This window comes from Triturus cristatus, chromosome 6 (assembly GCF_964204655.1).
Source record: "Triturus cristatus chromosome 6, aTriCri1.1, whole genome shotgun sequence".
NCBI lineage: Eukaryota > Metazoa > Chordata > Amphibia > Caudata > Salamandridae > Triturus > Triturus cristatus.
The window spans coordinates 879,232,584-879,257,471 of NC_140589.1; the positions used below are offsets into that span (position 1 = coordinate 879,232,584).

Sequence of the window (24,888 nt, forward strand, 5' to 3'; positions counted from 1 at the left end):
GCACCTTGTACCAGTCCGAACAACCCTTATTGATGATTAGGTTAAAGACAACCTTTATTGAAAGCTATCCTAGTGGTAGCTATGGAGAGCAGCCTTCAGGCTAAGTCTTGAAGGAATGTAAAGCAGCTTGTTTTACCAGATCAAAACCTCCTGAATTACCAAATGAAAGGAGAGCCACACAAGAGATATATCAAATATATGTATTTATTACTAAACACTCTCTACTAACCTCTTTATGAGATTAGAGCACAAAGCACACAATATTAAATCACTAGAACGTAAATAGCACAATACACAGCGGGCTCCAGGGGGAGACCGAACCATATACTAAGAAAGTGGTATAACAACCACGACTTAACTAGACACAGTGCCTAGAGTACGTGGAATCGCTGGCACTCCAAGGAACCACCCAAAGTAGTGACACAGGGGACCCACGGAGGACGGGTGCAGTGTGTGATCACCGGCGCGAGCTCCGTACAATCCTATGGGAAAGTCGCGATTGGAATTTTAAGATTAAGGAGACTTCGGAGAGGACTTTTTAGCAAACCCTTTCAAACATAGAAGGTTTTAAGGCCAGCACCCTTGAGAGTCCTGAGGTACCCGTGTTACCTATTCCAGAGGAGCCGGGTACATAGGGGTCAAGTGATGTCGGAAACCTCCATCGTTTTCAATGGCGTGATGCGGAAAAGTGCTGCTGCCGGGAAGATGAAAAGAGTCCGGTGAGATCCAAGCCTGGATCCAAGGTGAGATGAACCTGAAAGCAGAGGGGACAGAGTCTGGGTCACTTCAGGGTGACCAGGGGCACGATAAACGAATGCCCACCGATGTCGAGTGCTTCAGGTAAGATGACGCGATGCTTGACTCCGCAGCCATGGGGGGACCAGGAGACATCGACGACGACCAAAGTCTGGAGGTGGGCTGTCCCACGAAGGATGTCGAGTGCTGGGGTTCAGTGTCTGGATTGAACACCAACAAGCCTTGGCAACTGCAAGCCACACGGGCAGAGGGAATAAGCTTTGGTGAGGACCAGCAAGGTCCTGGGGACTCTCCAAGCTATGGAGAGTCAGGGCAAGTCTGGAGCAACCAGGAAAGCCCACTGAAAGTCTAAGTTACCTTCACAGGGACCCACAGGCCAACGGACCAGGGATCGCGAAGGGACCTCAAGCTGCATCACAAAATACCAGCCCACGGGACACTTGTGGAGTGTAGGCCGGAAATCTTCAGTGGAATTACTGCTCGGGTCAGGACTACAAGTAGCCCAAAGCACAGCCTCCCTCCGGGATCGCTGAAAAGCATATGCTGCTGCAAAAGTACACGGTGCACAGGGGTTCGGGTTGCACGGTTCCCACGAGGGATACGAGTCTCAGGATTGCTGGAAGAACTGATCGACGTCTGGGACGCTCGGGAACCCACCTCCTGTGTTGCAGAAATCTTCTGAGTTCTCAGGAGCTCGGGAGATGCAAACTGGTCAGATGCGTAAAAGGTGCCTGCCTTGCAGGGGAGTAACTCCTTTACTCCAAGGGAGATTCTTCAGTCATCCAGCATAGTGTAGATCGTCGAAGTACTTGGTTTCTGTAGCAGAGTTTAGTCCAGGTAAAATATAAAGTCCTTTAATCAGGGGTTCCTACTTTATACCCAAGGAAGGGGTGGGACAAACTCTGGGGACCCACCTATGGAAGGGTCAGGGCAGAGGGTTGGCTACACCCATGTCCTTTGTCCAGTTTCGTGCCAGAAGCAGGAGCCACTGGCTCCCGCAACCGGTTTGAACTAGACTATGCACAGGGACACCAAATGTGCCCCTAGTGCAGACTTCAAAGCACTCTCAAGAGTGCACCCACCCAGCTCCAATACACTAGAACCTGTCTGGGAGGTGGTCACACCTCCCTGTGACAGGAAACCTATTGTCAAGCCTTCCCCTGCTCGAGCTTGGCTCAGCAGCAGGAAGGCAGACTCGTGTCTGTGGCTGGCAGCATCCATTTTGTGATGCCCAGGTCGAGAAAGCTGGTACTGGGTAGCCCAGTGTGTCACATATGTCCCTCTAGAAGGGTGGCATCATACCTCCCACACAAGCTACTGGTGTGGAGGTACGATTCCCAGGTGTTTGACACCAAACACAACATGTTTCTAAGCAGCCGTTTTAAAGTTAGCATTTACGGCGAGGTTATAATGCACTTAAATATATATCGTTGGCTGCATCACAAACAACCCCGGAAAATAGGTTCCGAAGGCTGCAGAGGGGCTCTGCTCATGCAGGTGCACCCTCTCACATAAGACTTCAGGATTGATAAGGCCTGCCATAGGGCTGACTGATAGGTTTAAATGTGCAGTGATTTAGAATAGATATAGTGAACCTATATCTAAGTAAGGGGTGCATACACCACCTTACACAGGCTACAGTAGCAGACCTGTGGTGTCAGTTTGAATGGTCTCTCAGGGGTGGCATAATACTTGCCGGGAGGCCTCTGGGGAACCTATGCCCTGGGTACATAGTATACCATATACTAGGGACTGATCAGGGTACCCCAGAATCCAATCTGGAGTGTACCTAAAATACATGCAATCAATTTTGAGGAGAAAGCAGCTAGACTGGAGTCCTGAATAGCAGGCTCCCAGTCAGACTAAGTCGAAAACAGTGATATATCAGCAAGAAGTGGGGGTAACCATAAGAAGCAGATCTTACTCTCCTACCGTGATAAAGCAAGAAAATAAACCTGTAGTAAATATCACCAGGGGTGTAGCTTAGTCAAAAACGTTAGGAGTGGTGCGAGTCTGAGATTTCCCAACTATCAACATGGTGGACCCAACTGAATTGCATTGCGATGGGCTGAGGTCTCTCAACGGAAATAACAGACAAGCTATGGGGCATTTGTTTTAAGTTATTTAGTAAAGCAAGGACATTCTTGATAGCAATAATATAGTCTTAAGCCACAACACAGGTTAGCATAAAACCTAAAGTGTCAATGTATTTGCAAACTGCAGTATACCATCACTAAACTTGTGTTAGCATGTGTTTAAAAGGCGCAATATATTGAAAATAAACAGCTTTTACCTGAAAATGTATTTGAGCGTTTTAAGATTCATCTTCCACCCAGGTCACTGCGTGACAAAAGGACAAAAAGTTAAAATACAAAAAGAACACTTTAAAAGAGGTGATTCTTTTTTATTTATTTATTTAATTCTTGTCTCTTGCTTATGCAACTTATTCCGATACCAGGGCCTGGTTTAGCACTGGTGGCACCCGGTGCAACTATCTTTTTCGATGCCACCTTCCCCCAATTAACTCCTCCTTCATGGATTTCCTCACTACAACCATCCAACCTTGCCCTTCATCTCTCCATAGCTCTTCTCGAAAGAGCATTTTACCTCACACATAAAGTATGCAGAGACAATGAATCGTACGTGAGTAAATCAGTCTGTAGGAAATGTTACATAAGAGTGAGGATTGCAAGGTGTAGGAATCACATATCATACATACAAATAGGCAGTATATTTTAAGAGTGATTAGTCTTACGAATCACAAACATAGGATTTAAAACATACTGTTTGGGTTGGCTATACTAATGAAACTGTATTTCTATCCAAAACAACTCCTGTTTTAGCAACACTAGGATAATGAAAGACCGGGGAAAAAACATAATGCAGTTTGCATGCAGCTCTTTGCTAACAGTTCATAGGTCACTGTGCTATATTAGAATTGCAATTTATGAACAGCAAGTAGCAAAAGGATCTCTGTGACAAAAACAGAAACCCACTGAGCTGTGCGCATAAATACAGTTCTGTGATCTGCATGGTACACATTCTTTGCAGAAGATCTTTTAACCCTCTGCGCTACAGTCAAAACTGCCACTAGACAAAACTCAGATCGCTCTCTAGCAGGAACATAACATTTATTCACCGCTCTGCTGTAGCAGACGCTTTTAAACAGTTATTTTGTAGCCCAGCGCCCCCAAACACACTACCGCTCACCGCCCTAAAAGTCAACCCGGTCCGATGCCCAGATTTTGGTCACCCAAAGCGACATGCGCAAGTTTCAAACTTCAAATGCACGTTCTAAGAATCATGCAAGAATTCTGTATATCGTCTGACTTTCTTACAGGGCTGCTGCCAACCGACAGCCGCTTCAAAGCACTTGTTGGCAGTACACTACATACATGCATGAAACTTATACATCAGTTTCGGAACAAGTCGAGTACATATACATGGCAGTTGCACATGCAGCCTGTGGTAGACAAAAATGTAGAAAATCCACCCCTGAAGAGCATCAATCTTCCCCACCTGCCTGGTACACCTGTCTTGTCACCAGTGAGCACAGCACTCCCAGAACACAGTTGAGTAGAATTCCAAATGGAGATAAAATCACTGGCATGTTATGATGCTGCTCAAGCACAGGGCCCCGAATGCGGTGCCACACCCTGACAAAAGGCGCGAAGGAATGAGTTAGGTGGGTCACTGAGGGGTCACTTCAGCAGCACAGTTGAGTGAGTGACAGGCCGGGTGTTTGCTTTGAGCTCAGGGCCCTGCCTGTGCCCTCACGTACTCCCTCCTCCTAGGCCCAGCAATCTCAATAAAATAAACACATGGTTGTGCTGCGTCTTAACCGACACAGCAATGATTTTGGCTGGTGTTTGTTATGTTGTGTTTCTTTACCTTTAACTATTTCGCTCGTGCTTGCATGCACGAGTTCAGTACATGTTGTTATTTGTAATCTTGGTTCATGGCACGATCAACATGTTCTAGAATAGAACATGTGATCGTCCCGTGAACCAAGAGTTGTGGTCAGTTGGAAAGAGGAGTTGGAGAGGGATTGTGATTTCAACTTAACAGTGTTCCACCCCAGGAGAACTCCCCCTGAAACTACGCCCCTGAATATCACCTTTAATTCACTTTAGCCTATATATCATGCAAGACTGTGAGAGTCTCTATTTGAAAATGTTATCAGGACATGACCACCGAAGTTCAAGTTACATTTTGAGATATAAAATCTATCAAAATCTAGAAACAGCGTGTGGGCATCTGTTCCTTAATCAAAAACGCGGTTAGTTTGTTTAAAGTTTAAGAATCAAGAGCCCTTAAAGTGAACATGAAATGGTTCTATGACAATATGTTTGGATATTTGTTGTAGCTTGGCACTTTGAGCGTTGAAATCCTCATCAAACTAACTTCTTTTTGTTGTGTGGTATATGGTTGACACTATGAATGAGAAATGACTTTCACTCGTGTTTAGCATATTGTAAGATATGCACGTCCTCTGCCTAGGGCTAGGCTCTAACACTACCCCTTCCTCCTCTCCCCCCTCCCACCCCCCCCACCCAGCCACTAGTGGGTATTGCTCTTGATACTACTGAACTGTGGTGTGGTCATGGTGGGTCAGTCTGACCACCACATTGAGGCTTTTGGGCAATTCCAAGGATTCGCCAACGCAGATGTGGAGCAGGAATCCAGGGAATTTCCGGGGTTTCAGATAACAGAAGGTTCCCAGACATAAGGGGTAACTTGGGTTTTTCCCCACTGGTTCATCAATTGCGTGTTTTATAGGCAACAGAATCCCCAGCACTCGCCATTCATCTGGGGTTTTTCCCACATCCCATGAACGGCAATCCTTTCCTGGGATTGGTTCCCTAAGGTACAGACCAGAGTAGGCTGCGCCTTACGGCCCACTCGATTCTTAGACACGGGGGGGGGGGGGGATGTTGGCGGGCTAGGTGCAGAGGCCGGGATACCGCGATATTGCTGCTACCCTTGCATCGGCCACCACCTTGTAATTGTGCCGGTCCTCCGGTACCTTGAAGAAGCGAAGCGACCACCTCCTTTATACAAGGCATCATTCAAGAAACCTTCTTGTTCTAGACAACTGCCTCCCCCACTTCCTTATTGAGCAGTTCTGTGTATTTTGAGAACTTGAGTAGTCCGCTGATGACGGATTTTTGATTGGTTGAACAATCCTGAGCAAACCAAGTTTGTGTGGATCAGCACCTGGATCCTTAAGACGGCGACGTGGGATCTTTAACATATGCTTAACAACCAAACAGGTATGGACGTTGCCCTTTTACACACCGAGCTTTTAGTGTAAGCCTTACAAGATTTACTGATGTTTCTAGACACCAGGGACGCCTCACGTTGGTTCGCGTTTCCTTGGTTCCTCCTATCAATCAGGGCTGGTTTCTGTGACGTCACTGACGTGCCTCTCGGACTCGGAGGACGCATATTTATAATCCCCGGGAGAGCTCTTGCTACATGCCTTATATTGCAGAGTGGCGTCTGAACGTAGTGGAAGCCATGATTAAGCATAAGCTTACAAAAAAGCCTGTCATGGAAAGGTAAACAAAGCAGAGGATCAAACACAAAGATCAGAAAATAATACATTGGAAACTAGATAAGAAAATGACACATTGCACTCAGAATTATCTCATGTTTGTTTCTATTGGTCGTGCGGAAGATGGAAAGCGTTCTTGTTTTTTTGTGTTTTACGAAATAAGGGTAACCGCCTTACAATATTTCCCTAATGCAAAAAGAGAAGTGTGCTACCAGTGTATCAGTGACGGCAGCATCTTCACTTTCTACCGTGAAGAGACAGGTTGCCGCGTTTGGCTTAGTTCTTCCTGTGAGTTGGAGAAAGCATGTGTGCCGCTAGAGATGCCTTCACTTGGCTGCGATTAGCCAACTTTAAAAAGCTGGTGATTGCCTGCAGGTGCGTAAATCCGTGACAGTCTGATGTAAAGTAAACCTACTACAAACATTACGATCAAGGTGTAGGGACACGGAGTTTGGGGGAATGGAGTTGTTAGAAATCTCCAGTTTCGCCCGGCATCCTTGCCGCAGAGATTATGATCTTGAAATGAGGATTAACCATCGGAACAGCATTTACCGGATCCTTTTCAACTGATCGTCCTTCCGGGCCCTTTTCCGCCGCTCAGAATCACACATGGCCTCTGATAAAGAGAGACCTCGGGGAAGTGAGCCCTAGTTTGAGATACCCATGTGAGTGTACAGACAGTAGCGAAGCAAGTGCGCCATGAGCCCCAGTGCAAGGGAGGAAATGTGCCCCCAGCTGCTGTCTCAAGTGATACAACCCAGTAATAACCAGGGTTCACTTCCGTGGCAACTACGCCCCTGTATACAGAGACTGACAAAGATCGCCAAGGATAAAAGGGTTGTACGAAAGCTTCATTTCTGCGCAGCTGCTTTTTAAACTATGAACCTAGACAGTTTCTCAGCTCTTTGAAACGCCAGACTCCTCTAACTTTGGAATTGCTTCAGTCTTAGAGCTTTCGACCTTTGCAGCAGAGATGCTTTGTTCTTCGGAGAAGTCTAACGTTTCTTCTTTCTCTAGCGTTTCCATGCTGTCACATGATCCCTAAATTCGGGATTAACTCACCCTGGTGGAAAGCAGTGACAGACATTTACAGATTCCACAGCTCGATTTTGCGATCATCAACAAGCGTCTATTTGTCTGATGGTGACTTGAACTAGGCAGTTTGGGAATATAAGAGGGTAGAGGATGTAGCCTAACTACTGCTAGGGCGGTCAATTTCAAATCTGCGGAACCGGGATCGAGTCTCGTCAATGACGCTCAACATCCTGTGATCCTGGGCAAATCACGTAATCTCCCGTGCCTAACAAAAAATGAATGTGTCCTTCTGTAAAGCAACTGGTGCTCATCCGATACCTATGGGTCAAGTTCGAGCCAGAAAAAAAAAGTTCTGCCAAATTAAATTTGGACGTGGGCTTGAAATGCTAAGGCACAACACCTCAACATGAGAGCTGGAAGACAGAATTATTTAACAGAGAAGGTGGCGGATTATCACATTCCTTTGTTATGGCTATCAGTGCATTTGTGCCTGTTAGGAGGCCCACCTTATGCCTATGGCATACCTGTGTCACCAAATAGGATGATATTCATGTATTACTCGTCATTGCACTCTCCAGGTCCCCAAATATAGAAAATAAATTTAGAATAATATTTTGATAAACCTGATTTTTTTTTTACCACCACCTCTCATTTTTGTGACCAGATGTGTGGGAAGCTTATCCACCCTTCCTTCACCTACATTTTCCTTCAAATTCTGGATAGCGGAGGGATACAAATTTCTATTCCCACTCCAATTAATGCAACGGTGGATAAAGTATTGGATAGCGGAGGGGTAAAATTTACTATTCCCACTCAAGTCAGTGCAGCAGTAGGGAAACTGTTGGATAGCAGAAGAGTAAACATTACTATTCCCACTCCAGTGAGTGTAACAGTAGGGAAAGTGTTGGATAGTGGAGAGGTAAAAATTACTATTCCCACTACAGTAAATTCAAAATTACCAACAAACAAAATATCAACAACAAAAAATATTTGTAAAATAAATTAAAAAATATATAAATATGTTAAATTAAAAAAACATGTAATGGCAAATACATATCACAAATACCTACAAATATTATATGTAATAAGATATTTAAAAAAATATATCAATATATTTTTTTAGCTAGAAATTATTTATAAACAAAAAATTACATACATTTTGTTTACATCCTACCCTATAACACCACACAATTCACAACCCACATCTAAATTAAAAATAAAATATACTTCCATAATTAACATAATTATCAATTAAATAAATATTAGTTAAAAAACAAATTAAAACACATAAAAAGTAATTACCTTCCCACCCTTTACCCCAATAAAGCCCCCAACACACCTACAATAAATTACACAATTCCCAAATTAAAATTTTCAATTAATGAAATGTTAATTAACAACTAATTATTAATTAAAAATGAATTACTTCCCACCCTTTACCCCATAAACCCCAAAACCCGCACCTAAAATGAATTTAACAATTTCCATATTTAATTTTCAATTAATTAATAATTAAAAACTAATTATTACTTAATTAAAAATAAATTACCTCCCACCCTTTACCCCTATAAACCCCACAACCTGCTCCTAAAATTAATTCCACAATTTCTATATTTAATTTCAAGTAATTAATATTAACAACAAAATTAACTAAACATAAATACTTACCGCAATTAACACTATAAAATCTCAATTAAATAAATAATAATAAAATAAAAATATCATTAATTTACTATAATTAAATTACTTCCCACCCTATTCCCCTATAAACCCAAACCCCGCTACGGAACTAAAAAACGCAAAATGTAATTAAAATAAAATTGATAACTACTAAAAATGTAACACATCTATTAAAGAACATAAACAATACTTGAGCAAAAAAAAAACATCACATACATTTAAAATATTTACTAAAATACATAATACTAATTAAAAAAATCGATATTTTAAACAACTATATTTTTGCAAACTATATTATTGACTTCTATATCTTTAAAAACGATATTTCTTACCTTCAAATCGATATTCCTGACTGCGATATTCTTGCTGTCGATATTTCTCACTGACAATATTTAGGGCTCGATATTTCTGGAGTTCAACATTTCCAACTCAATATTTTGTCTGCACACCCTCCACCCTCTCTTACCTGCCTGTTGCATATATAGATATGTGTTTACCCCATCCTCAAATTGTCCTGTACAAGGTAGGGCTTGTAGCAAGCGGTTAGTTTTCTCCAGCTTTGCATCAGGAGTGCGGAAAGTCTTTTGAGGAATCCGGATGAACCCGCAAATCTAGAGGCCTTTTGAGGAATTCAGTAGATCCAGAGCTTCTTAGGCCCAGATTGTGAGGTGCCACTGCACCCTATTTTTGGCTGTATTTCACCAGCTAAATAGGGCAGGGGACCATTATACCTTGCTTGCATCGAGGCACATGCTGCAATTGCTGTGCTACTGCATTCCGCATCCTCTTTTTGTTCTGCCTCTATGTAGGGAAACTTTCATCTAGTTGAGGGACCGAGTTTCAATTTTTTTTTTTTTTTAAGAATTCTTTTTTTTACACAACACATCTGTTCACGTATTTAATTTCGCAAACTAGTCTGGCCCTCAGCCAGAACAGGTACATTTAGTTGGAGTAGTCCCACCATGCATCCCATGTCTTATGGTATTTTAGTAGGCAGCCAAGTACTGTGTAGACTGATTACTCAGCCAAAACATGTGTCCATCCCCGTGTCCACTAATTGGGGCGGGATTGGTATAATCCAGCGTCGAGCAATGTCTTTCACCACCAGCGGGATGCTGGTGGCGAAAGACATTGCTCGACGCTGGATTATAGATCGGAGGACACCCACGGGGTTAACCTCTACCTCCTCAATACTCAAAATAGCATGCCTAGAAGTCGGATTAAGTGTATAGCCCACTATCCCATTAAGTGTGTCGTGAATCTTGGTCCAGTATGCAACAATGAGGGGGCAGCTCCATACCATGTGAAAAACCCCTCCGCACCTTACAAAGCATCTCGGGCAGTGATAATATTTTCTCCAGCCCATGTACGTAACTTTTTTGGATCTTAGTAGACACAGTGGACTATTTTAAATTGGATTATTCTAAGCCTAGCTGATATGGCTAAACATTGAGTGGCCATCTTGGCTTCTTGCCACTCTTCGTCTGTCAGGGGGCCAACGTTATAATGCCAGTGGACAAGGAGACACATGAGGGGATTGAGTGTGTTTAGCACCAGTGATCCATAGATATGGGAGATCACTTTTTCCCCCAGGCATTCCATCATCACCTTGGGTTCAAGGAGGGTGAACTCTGGTACATGTTGTAGGGGGGGGGGTCGTATTGTGTCAGAGTGATTCGTAGCTGTGAGTAGCAGAATAATTGAGTTTTGTGTAATTGGAATTCTGCGGACACTGTGTTGAAGGACTTATTTTGACTTCAGGACCAGACATCCCCTATTTTGAAAACGATGATTAGGCCCTAGGTCACAAATTCCATTTGCCTCTAACCTTGGATAGCCAGGACCCTCCCCATAGTGGGGTTTCATTAGTAATGGCGGTGTACTATTTGTTAAACTTGAGGGCAATGTGCCAGCAGATCAGGGGGCCACGGTGGTGTCCAATATCCGCTTAGGGACTGATAAGCCCTAGAAGCAGTGCTTAATTTGAGCTGGTGGTTTCCGGTGCTCGGCACCAGCACTTAACTGTCAACAGCTCTTATGACAGCTGCCACATGGTGACACTGTTTGTGTGATTTAGAGGTAAGCAGAACAACAGTTGTCAATTAATTCAATATATATTATACACAACCAATACCTGTCTCAGTCTATTTTAATAAGCTTTTGGGGCCTCAGACAGTCTGAATTGTCACACTTTAGCAGTGTGATGGTTAATAATTGTGTAGTTACTGTGATGACTACGCTGACCGGGGCAGTGGGTGGTGCAAGCTGCAGTTGCCTTCTGAGGAGGGCCATGGCTCTTATTATTTCACAAATTAAGCAGTGCATAGAATATTTCTTCTAGACCCCAGGTTTGTAAGAAGTTCCGCTCTAAGCGTACGATGGGTCATCACATTCTCCGAATATCCTGTTGTGAGTTATCACCAGTTGTGATGCCCAATGGTATAAGCATATATATATATATATGACACCCAGCCCTCTGTCAAAAGGGCTTGTATGCATGTAACAAGAAACTCGTGGTTGTGCTCCAGCCCATAGGAACTTATTGAGTGATGCGTTGATTTTGGTGAAGAGAGAACGTTTTGTAGAATGAACTAGGATCGTGGTCGCTCCGCCATTTTGAACAAGGCTCCGCGGCCCATGATTGATAACTTATCAATCATGGGCCACGGAGGCTTATCAATGATATGGGCAATTTATCTCCGGTTAAAGAATCGATTTTTAAGAGCATTTTTTGTTTGGGAGACTTCTTCACAAGTCGCACCGGTTCAGTATTTTGATTACGACACAATCCACAGAGGCTTTGGCAGCACTTGTAAGCCCCATACATGAAGCCAAAAACATAATTGAATTGTTTTATTGTGTACCGACTCCCCAATTGTTTCCAACCTCTGCGGTGTACTCCCAAGAATCCAGTGTGGATACTGTTCTCGCGCAGTCCCCAAATATTGCAGTTACACGTAGTATTCACTTTGAAGTCTGTGCGTTTTTTTCAGGCAGTGCTTCCCTCGAGACCCATCGCACCAGTTTTTGTGTACAAGTGCGCATGCGCATCAGAACTGAACGCGGCATTCTCGGCCCTTCAGTCAGAGCGTCCGGGTTCTTTCTGCGGTGCACTATCAGTCTGGGTTATCACCTGTACCTCCGTTTGCAGGTAGTATGCATGTTTTTACAGCCCAGGCCAGCTCTGTCCCCCAGTATGCTAGTTACTGCGTGTGCTGTGATCATTGGCCGTGTAATGATGTTAGCACGTGGCACAGCCACGCACTTTAAACCCTGCCAGGGCAGTGATAAGGTTTCAGCGCTGGAAATATTCTGCGCTAATATTAGAGAGTCACTGAGCATAGGCAAAGTCACGTCTGTGAAGCAGTATTTACATTTACATTTGTTTTAGACCATTGTGGATGAGACTGACTATTTACTTTGTTCCTCTCCTTTCTTGTCACAGGCCTACTGTATTTAAGCGCAAGGTAAGACATTCTGTTTATTTGGAAAGAGTGGTTTTTATAGTTAACATGGTGTGTCTAGCCATACGTTTATTCAAAGATGACTCGAGAAAATGTATTTGGAACATGTTTGCATCCCTACCCATTTCCAAGCCCCCTCCCCACCCTTTGAAATGCTGGAACCTTGCATGAACAATTGATATGGGTATTGGGGTTGCACACGATGCCCCTGCTGGACAGCATTTTAATCTCAACTGTACGACAAAGAGAAAGCTTTTTCTATTACCGGTGCGTTTTCATAACGTGGTTAATTTCGAATTTTATTTTAGCAAATGTCTCTTGTTTGTAAAGTGTAGAAATAAGTACGGCGCATTATAAAACTGTACACTTTTATAGTTTTAAGTACAAAATTCTGAGCCCAGGACAGGCCGCTTGTCTTTTTTTTCCACCTCAAAATGTCATTGAAACGAATGTAAAAAAGTTTTAAATGTGAAATGCCTGTATTGTTATCCACTAGTGTGAGCAAAAAAGACTTGCAGCTTCACGTCTTTTTTTCCATTAAGAGGCACAGTTGATCGTGGCCTACATGTGATATTGAGAGATTGTGGTTTTATTGGCGGTAGACATGGTTGGGAGTTCAGAGATGGGCTATTTGCCTTCCTTTAAAGTATACAGCTGCCAGTTATGCCATGCGTCGCGCGGTGATGGGAAATATTTCTCCCCTCTCACGTTCAGAGGTGCCTCTGAAAACATTTGGGTTCGGGCTCGTCGTGTCCTTGATTCTAAATAAGGTTTAAGGCGTATCCAAAATAAGACGATCGGTTCCTTATCTTCTGTTGGGTTACTGATGGTCCATACGCTTCATGAAGCTTCTCTTGATCTAGATGAAATCTCCGTAGATTATTGCTTGATTGGTTTGGTCCACTTGAAACACAAGCGGTATCTTCCTCAGGGCCTAAAATCCAGATTGTGGTGGCAGGCCTGTTTCTAAACTAAAGAATGAAACCGGATTCTAACAGATGTAGTTGCCAAATAAAACAAGAATGTGCAGTGTAATAGGTCTCACATTTATGAGAGTTTGAGCAATTGGCATTGTAAGTGACAATGGTTTTTATCTATATGTCGTTTTTAAAACAGATAAGTAAATGGCATTGTGATTTACTATGCTAATAGCTTAAACTCTCGCAAATGCGAGACCTATTGCAGATTTGTTTGTGCTATAAATTAGTTTTTAAAAAGCGTTGGGGGAGAGCGTGTCCTACCTGCAACAGCAGGCAGGACAAAGTTATATGAGAAAATAGTGCTTGGAGGCTGTAATTCAAGCCTACAGAGTAACAACACACGTAACATGGGGTGTCGCCAAGGGAGGTTACAAAGTAAGACAAGGGGGTACTAAGGAGGTATTACTAAGCTTATTGACCAATGAACAGCCACAATTTACAATGGACAATGACACAAGCCAATGAAAAATGTGGGCGGACAGTGGGCAGAGCTTCAAGCCCCTACCTGAATACAGAATGCCTCGCACCAGGCTTGACCTAAACAACTACCTGATGTCAGACCTCTCTTCTAAGTGGCACTGTTTCTTCCAGAAAGCTTCTTCAGAACTGCTGTTCAAGCAGTTGTACTCTTACATCTGGTTAGTGGTAACCCTCTGCTCCTTGGCTTCCCAGACTTCACACTGGCACCCCTGATGGGCATCCTGCATGCAGCTGCACGTCTCACCAAGGACCGAAAGAATGATAATCTCATTACATGTCTCCCTTTCGGATGGCATTTACAAAGCCATCCCCACCAGCACCCCGTTTGTCTTGCCAAGCCATGTCTTCCCTGGACCGGAAACCAGCATCCTGGGACCGGTTTCGGGTTCATAACCCTCATCAAAGGGGATGACGGACGGAGCATTTGAGCAAATCAAACACTCGCCCCCAGTCAACTGATCTGGGTTTAATCCATCATCATTCTTTAGCTCACTCCACCACCCCAGTTCAGACATGGCCATATGCAAATCAGTCTGGCCCAGTGCCTCATGGGAACAGTCCAGCCCGAACTGCCAAGCCATGTCTTCCCTGGACCGGAAACAAGCATCCTGGGACCGGTTTCGGGTTCATAACCCTCATCAGCCAGGCTATCTTGAATCCAGTGGCAAAGTGAGCAAGGGACCCACGTCTGGGCATACCCTGCCAACTTCGGGCGAACAAAGCGATACCAAAGGGGATGACGGACGGAGCGTTTGAGCAAATCAAGCACTCACCCCCAGTCAACTGATCTGGGTTTAATCCATCATCATTCTTTAGCTCATTCCACAGACATGGCCATATGCAAATCAGTCTGACCCTGTGCCTCATGGGAACAGTCCAGCCCGAACTACCAAGCCATGTCTTCCCTGGACCAGCTCACTGTCTATGGCGGTTCTCTGCACACCATCAGACTGCAGACTAAGAAGTGAAAAAATAAAACTGGCAGCAGGCCTATTTTACATATTCAAACAGGATCTAGAATAACATCCTTCAGGACCGCACCAATGCTGCTCCAATTTAGGAAACAGTCCAAAACGCACCTCTTTGAAGAACAGTAAATTTCAGTGCATTAACCAACCTCAAATCACCTAACCACCTGTTCTTTCACTTCTTGACTTTATGCTTGTCTTTGATCTTGTGCAGTGCTCCACTAATTTTTGGCTTGGTTTGCACTGCAGAGATGCCACTTGCATACGTACCACATAAATCCCTTTGTGTCTTGAGTTTATAATTAGGATTAAATAATGGCAGTTAACAATAGCTGAAGAAATTGACGTGTTGACCAGTGTTAAACTAATGAGCCATGCCTGAGTTGTGGCTTTTTGATGGTTACTATTGAGGCTGATCTGTTCTCTTTAATCTGATCATTGTTCTGTTTCTTTTATTTAAACACAATGGTTTGGACTTACAAAGAGGAGTGGCCCGAGATCTGCTTCAGAATGCAAATTCTGCCAAGAACTTTTTTTATCGAAGGGTAGAATGTGCGTTTTACCTTGGAACGTTTTCAATTGTTAGAAGTTGAAATCCAAGGTGGGTGTGGTCATGACAAGGATCCAACGATATATGTCCTCGCTGAGCTGTGTTCGTGCCTGGCCTGCTGGATGGCCTCTATTAGTGACGTTGCATCACTGGCGAGGGAGCACCTGTGGAGACCAATCTGGAGCAGTTTTAGAGTTCAGTGATTACTCCACATCCATCAGAGGACTTCCTTCTCCACACAGTGCAGTGTCTCAAAATGGCCACCTCCATGGTGGACTGTGCGTTCTCTAGAGGGATCACATTGTGTGTATGGTTTAATCAACGAAGGAGCTGAGCTGGCAGTGGCTATGCATGTAGAGCTGATGCTTGGGCCCCATGATGTTTGTTGTGCCTCTACTGCCGGAGGCCTAGCCTGTGTGTGCGCCTACTTTGCAGTGCCCCGTGGCAGAGTAGTAGAATGTAACTGGTTCTGGCTGGGGCTCACTTTGGATGAAGAAGCGGTCCCTCTGGGTGAGCTCAGGAACCAAGCCTGCACACTGCTCAATGTGTCCTTGATACATGGCTAAAAGTAAAGACAATCTGTGACACGACGGTCCACAAATAAGCTGGGACGGATGGTCTCTCTGCACTGGCTGGGACTCTCCTGACGAGGGGACTGCAAGCCCTGTGAATAGATGATTGTGAGTTAGCTGCGAAGGGAGACCCGCACTCTTCTTTCTCCCTGCTGTTTTTAGGTTGTGTGACAGTGGTGCTTTCAGTTTATCTGGTCCTCCAATGTGCTCGCAGAACTCCTGAATCCTCTCCAGTGCCCTGTGGGAAGAACAAGGCAACAAAGATCCTGTCAATTAATTTGGTATTCACTAACTAGAAGTCTACAATAAAGGTAGCTCTGCTCATGGTGGATCTGTCTGAAGCCTTCTCAAAGAAATGCAAGCTCCTGCTACAAAATCTGTGAAATTTAAGGGGAGGATTTTCGGAAAGAGCTATCTGCATTACGCCAAGACTGTGTTCAAATGCATATAAGTTGGATGTTTTTGCTGACAATGTCATCCGTGTTCTGTCAAACCTTGATCATTCCCTGCTGACACTGTCAAATGAGCTGGAGGTTTCCCACCAGGTATTCGGTTTTAAAGTGAACTATTGTAAGTCTGAGACGAAGGAAATCCCCCTGTGTTCACCTGCTTGTGTTGCCACCATGCACGAGCATGGCTTCACTCCACCAGGCCCGCTCAGTTACCAGTGGTTTAAGAGACCACTTGCAATGCACTAACAGCTTATTGACAGATCTGTATCTGTAGGGCAGGTTACAGATGTCTCGGTTTAGGCCTGGTGCTTGTATAAATTTGAATGTCTACCTTTGGCTTATATATTTAATCCAGACATTTCCGCTAAGGTACTTAACAGGTATTACATTCAGTCAAAACTATTTTTGTCCATACTTTACAACAAATTCGAAAAGTATCCAAAGCCACACTGTTTAGAGCGATTTCGAATGAGGGTCTAGCTTTCCCATATTTAGAAAAAGATATCTATGTTTTCCAATCAAATCACTCAAAAATGTATCGAGCTACTCCGATGGCAGTCTTCTAGGTTTGCAAGGTGAGGCTGTTTTAAATTCGATGGGAGTTACACTGATGCACTGGATCATTGTAGTTGGGAGAGGGAGTGTCACCACACCACCGTCCACTGTGTCTCGTGTCTTGCACAATCCAGTGTTAAAATATGACACGTCAGGAAATCCAAAAAGCAAAAATGCTTATAATGCAAAAATTGCAATCAGCACAGCAGATTAACAGGTGACAACTGTCATTTCAGCCGACCTGAGCTCTTGGACAAAAAAGCCAGTTGGAGCATGTAATACTAAAATGCATTCGGTTTTTACAGCGTTTTCTTTCAGTACAAGTCTATGGAGTATGAACTTGTGACAGAACTTGTTATATTAACAAAACGAATCTAATGAGCAGGTGGCAGGGTCTTCTCACAGTGAGAGTGTAAGACATACTTGAAGCTGAGAAACAAATACATAACAACACTGCTGATTTTATTCTTTCTTTAAATCGTTGTTCTGGTTGTTAGCATTGAAACCAAGGCTATGCTTTACTGCGAGATGACCTAAAAATGTGAAAAGTGCGATCTATACTCTCTAGTGTGTAGAGCGAAAGATGTGTGGCACACGCTAAGGTGCCCTATGTGTGAGAAGGCAGTTCCTTCTCAAAACATTCACTAGCGATTAACTATGAATACCCCATGAGATTCATGCAGAGGTTATGGCATACATGAATGCTCAGAGCTTTCATGAACACCTATGTTGCTGCTTCGGATCTCCGTGGATGATCTGCCTTCTCACACATAGGGCACCTTAGCGTGTGCCACACATCTTTCGCTCTACACACTATAGAGAGTATAGATCGCACTTTTCACATTTGTAGGTCCTGAGGAAAGCCAGTTAACACTAAAGGCCTGGCTGAAACATGCAGACCACCCACTAGATGCAGGAGTTTCCTAAATTCCACTCCACCTACATCCGTCGCCTTGTTTTTTACTACTGCCAGAGGCCCAAATATTAAAGTTAATCCCTTTGGGGAATGGGACCACTGGACAGTTTTTAAATTTCACTTTCACGTAACCTTCACTGCATACTCAGTAAACATACCTGCTCCGCTGTAACACGGGCATTGTAGCACACCAGGGACACACTCTGTGTCACCAGGTGGGCCCGATGATGAAGCATGCCACCAACTAGGTTGGTGGGTGAGGGCTTCATAAAAAAGAAAGAAGACTTTACTTTCTTTTTCATTAACAACACACAGCTCTGAGTCTCATATCACGTCTTGACAGACTAGTTCTCATTGATTTAACATATTATACACGCTAAACACAGCACACTAAATCACCACAAGTAGTCACTCAAGACAAGCACATTCACGCTTATCTGGGCAGAGATTCCCCGGGCGATGCTTTCTTTTACCCCCCTCTTCTCCTCCAGCCAGTACTTTGTGGTAGTGGCAAATTTTAGGAGTTGACCCTATGTGCTTTCCACACTAGCGATGTGCATCAAAGTCTGGCTTTGCCCTTGAAAGTTTTGAGCTCTTCGGGTGGTAAACTGCTGATCTCAAACAAATCTTAGACAGGCTTGTGGCCCTGCTTTCACCATACCCTAATCGCTGCCTTCACAGGAGTCCAGTAGTAGGGGTCCTACTTTCCCCCACACTCCACAATGAGCATCTCGCACTACGCCCGTCCCAGCAGGGTAGGTGTGCTGAGGCAGTTGCAGATAGTAACAGCTTTCTGGTGCTGCAGCTTCTTCGCGGCTTCTGCTTGTAAGTTGATGAACCAGCAACGTCCCTGAAGGTGGCTCTGGACTGGTTTTCAAGTCCCTTCTCTGTTCGCAGAGACTCCTGAGACACAGTGATGGCCCCACTTATCATAGTGGCCCCCTCCTGGCATAAAGAAGTCACTGCTATGGGTGACCATCATAATCGGTCTGATCCCCCGGGTGATGGCTTCAACAGTCTCCGTATCCTTCTTCTGGCATATGGGGTCACAAACACTGGTCTCAATTGCTCAGGCATGGCCCAACAGCCTCACTGGCGATGGCCACAGCAGTCCCATTGGCCCCATCCTGGCACGCAGGGGTCACGGACATGGTTGATGGCCTCAGAGAGTGGCCCGTAACTTTGCGGGGCCTGCCAACTCCTGCAAGACATCTTATACAACACTGGTTGCAGCTGGACCAGGCACCTCATCCTGCTCACTGAGATCTATTCACAAGGACCCCTTCTGTGCCTCGCTCTCTCCTCCCTCTCACAGGGTACACTGATCTTGGCAGGCGGGAAAAAGGCTGGTGCTCCAGGCACAGGATTTGTGTTCTTGGCTCCTTGGTGATGGCCACTTATCCAGATATGAGACTGGCAGATCTTGGTCACCAGCCCTGGTTCTAACAGCAAGAAGTCTTGCAGGCTTTCCTCTACTGATGAGACATTTCTGTTCAACAAAGTATGGCACTCATATTGCCGTCTTTATGGTCCAGATCCAGACACGTGAATTAGTGTCTTTTTAAAAACAAATCGTGCTGAGGGTTTCAGCTCCTTTGAAGTGGTTGCATCTTTGCACTGCCCTTTGTCAAAAGGACCGTCTGCCACAGCAGGAATGGATCCAATTCTGTGTGACCCACAACACAGTCTAAGGAGTAACTGGGGATCATACTGGTCTATCAGCCTCCACTGAAATAGGCCTCATAAAGGTTCAAAGAACTGAGACTTTCTCTATCAAGATTCCCTGGTAGTGCTAACCTTAACAGTCCCGCCATCTCCCTGACAATGAGCTCAGGCCCAACCGATCAATAAATTCTTCTGGAATTAAAGAGTCCTCTCCCTTCAGAGAGAGGGGGAGGGGGGTGGGTGTTTGGGTTTGTTTGTGTGTGTGTCTGTCTGTCTGTGTCTGTTTCTCTGTCTGTCGCGTCTCAACCCTTCAGGAAGGTCAGAAATCTAAATCTATTCTCTGAGGACTACAGTCCTCACCTCTCCAGGCCCTGGTCCTTCGAAATGGAACCCCCAGGCCTCCATGATTTGTACCATCCACAGTCAAACACATGCAACCCAGCGGCACAAGCAAGTATTACACACTGTCCGGCTCTATACAGATAATCCATGCAGGTCAAGGATAAGTTAAGTTCACAGCCACAGAACTTTACATGACTGGAACAGTAAACCCCACATTAGTGACACAGGTTAAAATCCCTTTTCACTTTACTGATTCTACTTAACACAAAACTGATATGCTGCCACGACTGTACTTGTGTCACCTAACTCCAGGTAAGGGCAGTAGCCCTCTACCATAGCGAGTTAGCACTTGGTTGCTCCTCTCCAGGTCTAAGCAGACTACATTACTGTGAGACAGGCCTAGGTCATGGCACACATGCATGATCCCTGTGCCCATGACCAAAAGTCAATACCAGGGATGCAGAAATCCATGCCCCTGGGGCACTCGGGGGAGGGGTGCATGTCCACCACAATGCAAGGAACTTTACTTCCCAATAATCCATATTATTGGCATGCTAATGGTTGCCCTGACAGTGCTTAGTTTGTAAAAATGATTATTGCCAGTGCCCAAAGCGCTACTCAGAAGCCTGTGAATGGTGCTATTATGGGCCAAATACCAATGTTGGTAGGCCTGAATCCACCTCCTGTATCTTTAATCCACTTCCAGACAATTCCTGCTCCTTTATCTCACTCTTGGAGATTTCCGCTTTTTGCCTTAATGACGGTTTTCGCATCTTTCTCCTCCTACTTCTTTAACATGTGTGTTTTCTTTCTCTTGCTTTCGGAAAATATCTAATAAGGAAAAATAAGTGCCGGTCCCCAACAATTATTGCTGGTGGCTTCCCACCGGCAATAACTGGTTCAAATTGAGTCTGGTTACCCACCTCACAATAGCCCATGCCTGGAAACAACCATGCCCTCCTGAGAACCATTTGATGGATCAAATTAGGGTCAATATAGGCAGTGGGGAATCTGGCTGCTATTGTATGTGATCGAAAGAGTGAATTTGAGGAAATAAAATATGGCCTCCTTTGAATTTGCCTAAAAACCGTGCATCATCACAACAGAGGCTCAGGTTATGTCACAGGTCATATATAGAAAATATATATACCAAACAGGTTCTCCCTTGAGCTCTTTCTTTCGAAGAGGTTGCACGTATGGATTTGATTCTTTGTATTTTATACAATGGTGATTGAACTGTACTTTCCCCCTGCATCTGGTTTATATTTGATGGCACGATACACCTTTGTTACATTGCTTTACTTGTTATATAGTGATATACTTTTAAACCATGTTTGTTAGAGAAAGGACAATTAATCTTTTCACCTCTGTACCCCTGAAATACTTTATAAAAAAAAGTTGTAAAACATAAAATTGGAACGTTTGCTCTACATATTGCATGTACGTCCATGTTTTAAATTTGTGATGAGCTACTGTATGCGAGTGACTTCTTAAGAGTCCTGGAAGAACCAGTATGTGCCTCCAAGCACAACTTCCAACACATAATTGAGAACAATATAACACTGTGTTTAAGGTGATTTACTGTGCACATCTTCTCCTCCAGTCGTCATCTGTTCCAGTTTACTGTAAGGGCAATGCTGCTTTAATACAATTGAAAAATTGTAGCTGCTTCACAACTGATTCTTGGTTTCCTCTTTTCCAGCATATAGCCCCAGAGAAGATTGCCTTGTTTGGTACTACTGAGTTTGGAGAGCATAGAGAAAAAGTTGCTGCTACTTGCAAATCAGGTAAAGCTTTAGAGTGTTATCAAGGGAGAAAGATTGATCTCTCGGAATAAGACTGGAAAGTAGGGAAGGTGTACACTTCGAAGTGTCTGGCTCAGCAGGAACATTTGGCTACCAAATTTGCTGTTTACTTCAGTCCATAAAATTATTTAGAATAGATGTATATTTGGTAGTTTGTACTTTGATAATTGCTGAAACGTCTCTACTTGCCATTTCCTGTCAAAACACATTTTGAACACTGGAGCCACCTTACTTGCCTCAACACTAAAAGTGCCCCTGTGACCCTTGATGTAATTATACATTTCTGGAAATGCACTGCAGCATCCTTTACCGAACAGAAGGCTGCTGCCGGCACCCTTGTCTTCTTTTTGTCATTGAGCAAAGTAGCGGAAGTTAAACCCTATCCTTAAAAATCCTGTGACCACAGTCTGACATATGTTTACTGATTTTGTTCATCACATTGGTGAAATTCTTCTTCACACTATTGTTGAATTCCATGGTAAGTTTCTTCCATATGTGGAAGTTGGAACACTTGAAATGAAATCTCCTAAATCTATAACAAACATGTTTTTTCCTGTTTTCGACTGACCATGAATCTTTCTTAAGTAAACAATCTGATTTCTTGATCTCAACCATCTAAACATGCAGGCATTAAATGCTGCATTGAAGAACCTTACGGCCATATATCACATATACAAGACAGTATTTAAAAAAGGCGTATAATAAACTAAAACAAAGACTGAAATTTAAATAATGAAAACATAATTCAGTCTAATTTAGAAATGCAATGAATAGAAAAAGGCAGTCAATTAATCAATAGGTTTATTTGAGCCTTAAATATAACCAGAGAAGCAAATGCATAATAATAACACTTCATTTTAAAACCATGAAAGCATCATATTAAAATGCTGGCCCTATTACATCTTTAGTTCAAAAGACCATATTACTTTTAACACAAAGAGTGCATTTAAGAAATGAGCTAACTCTAAAACAGATCAGGGATAAGCTCAGTGTCTGCAAGTGCGATAGACAACGCAACTGCCATCTAATATACCTAAGCCTGAATCTAGTTAGAGAACTCTGTCCCATGTGCTAGTCACAGACTCCAGATATGGCTCAAGCCATAGTGTGAATTGGATTAAAATATAATCCTTATTCTGGATCTTTATTAATTCTCCTGCTTCACTTTTTCGAGGTCTCATTTTGATAAACACTTGTTTCAGCAGGGATCTGTCGTCCTTACGCAGCCTTTCCAATCCAAGGAAGCAATTTGGCCTGCCCAATAAACAACTCATACACTTGACATAAGCCAGCCCTGTAATTTGGAGACCCATGCTGCAAGATGAACACTCCTCTATGATATCCCTATTAAACAGGGCGTGATGATTGCTCCATACAGAGCACCACAGTGCAGTGGGGCCAGATTATCCTGATCCAAATTCCTGAGGTGGTGCCTCATAACAACAGCAGCAAAGGAACCAATTTGCTACCTCCTCCTTTTTTAGACTCTGCGGATTGCCTAGCATTGCAAAATGCCAGTGGGCTGGACACATCTTCAGAGATGGAAGCCACTCCCTTTGATGCTGTGCTAAGGAATGCAGCAGAAGTGTTGGAGCTACCCCTACATACCTTGGAGGTCAGGTAGCAGAAGTCCTGCAGCCTGTTTTGGCAACATCAAAGTTATTGCTTCCATTTAATGAAGCCCTGCTTAATCCCATTAAGGCAGCTTGGGACAAATCTGCCTCTGGTCCAGATGCAAACTGTTTGGTTGTAAGGCAATATAGGCCAGCTCAAGGAGATCCTGCTTTTTTCTTAGCTCGTCCTTCACCAGAGAGATTGGTGGTGCAGAACGTGTCCTGCACCAGACAGAACATAGGGGCTTTCCCTTTAACATCTCCAGGTAGAGTCCCAATAAAGTATTCTCTGCAAACAGTTTAGCCCTAAGGTTCTTTAACGCTGCATGCCTGCTCGCTAGATAACGCTATGCACTGTGGGAGGTGGCGAACATGGTGATGCAGAATTTACCAGACCACTCACTTAAAGTAAAATTTTCTTGTGCAGATCATTGGACTTGGTGGAGTCTGTGGGTAGGGCCATTCTCTCCTCAGTATCGTTGAGGAGGCACACATGGCTAAGCGCCCCTGGATTCTCAAGGGGCATACCAGCCAACCTAATGAATATGCCATTTGAAGTCTCTCGCTTGTTTGGGGATAAGGCCGGCTTACCCTTGGAGAGGTTCAAGGTAGGAATGGACACTACCAGGTCATTGGGGTGACAGTCTCCATCCCTAGGCAGCTTAGGAGTTTTTGAGCCTTTTCAAAGCGTTTTGCCTTTTGTCAGAATCGGCCATTCCAACCCCTTCTGCAACCGAGCCAATGTTTGTAGCAGTGCAGGATTGGAGGCAAGGGAAAAGGCAAACAATCCGAGCACCCTTCCTCATTCCTGCATCTCCTGGAAATCCACTTTAATGTCCCATTACAAGAACACACATGGTGAGGTAGTGCGTGTCTGTCTTAATTTCTGCAGGTCTGGTATGGTAGCTCTTGAAGATTATAGAAATATGGGTACCCTTCCATTTGAATCCTGCAGTAGGAGGTGACGGTCCTGGTGCAAAAAGAAGCAATGGAGTTGGGCATGGGTGCTACTTTATTATACTACTTCCTGGGTCCAAGAAGGACAGCTGTCTGTATCTAATCCTCAAACTGAAGGTCTTTAGCTTTTACATTTGCAAGAAAACGTTCAAGATGTTGTCCCTGGTGCAGGTATTTTTGTTACTGGAAGCATAAAACTGGGTCTTTCAACTTGCAAGATACGTCTTTTTTCATACTAGTCCTTCAGTCATACAGGAAGTACCTGTGATTCCTGCCTGATTGGATCCACCCACCTGCTGTTCGGATTAACATTGGCACACAGGATCTTCACAATTGGTGACAGCAGTGGTTAAGGCACATTTGCACATGCTAGGTATCTGTGTTTTTATACCTTGACGATTGGCTGCTCGAGGGGGTTTCACCGCAGCTGATGTCGGCAACTGAAAGGTCACAGCATCACTGATGTTCGACCCTGGCTTTTCAATAAACTTGCCAAAGTTTAACGTAGAGCCCTATCAGTACCTCTTGTTCATAAAGGCAT

At 44.0% G+C, this 24,888-nt stretch overlaps 1 protein-coding gene across 4 annotated transcripts in view; it reads left to right on the forward strand.

Annotated features, from left to right (window-relative positions):
• Nucleotides 1-24,888, forward strand: part of CNST (consortin, connexin sorting protein) — a 417,345-nt gene that overhangs the window by 320,158 nt on the left and 72,299 nt on the right. For all 4 annotated transcript variants that reach the window (XM_085611472.1, XM_085611469.1, XM_085611473.1 and 1 more), the window contains 2 exons: nt 12,474-12,495; nt 21,675-21,759. In XM_085611472.1, coding sequence (XP_085467598.1) covers nt 12,474-12,495; nt 21,675-21,759 — 107 coding nt within the window. The remainder of the gene's footprint in view (nt 1-12,473; nt 12,496-21,674; nt 21,760-24,888) is intronic.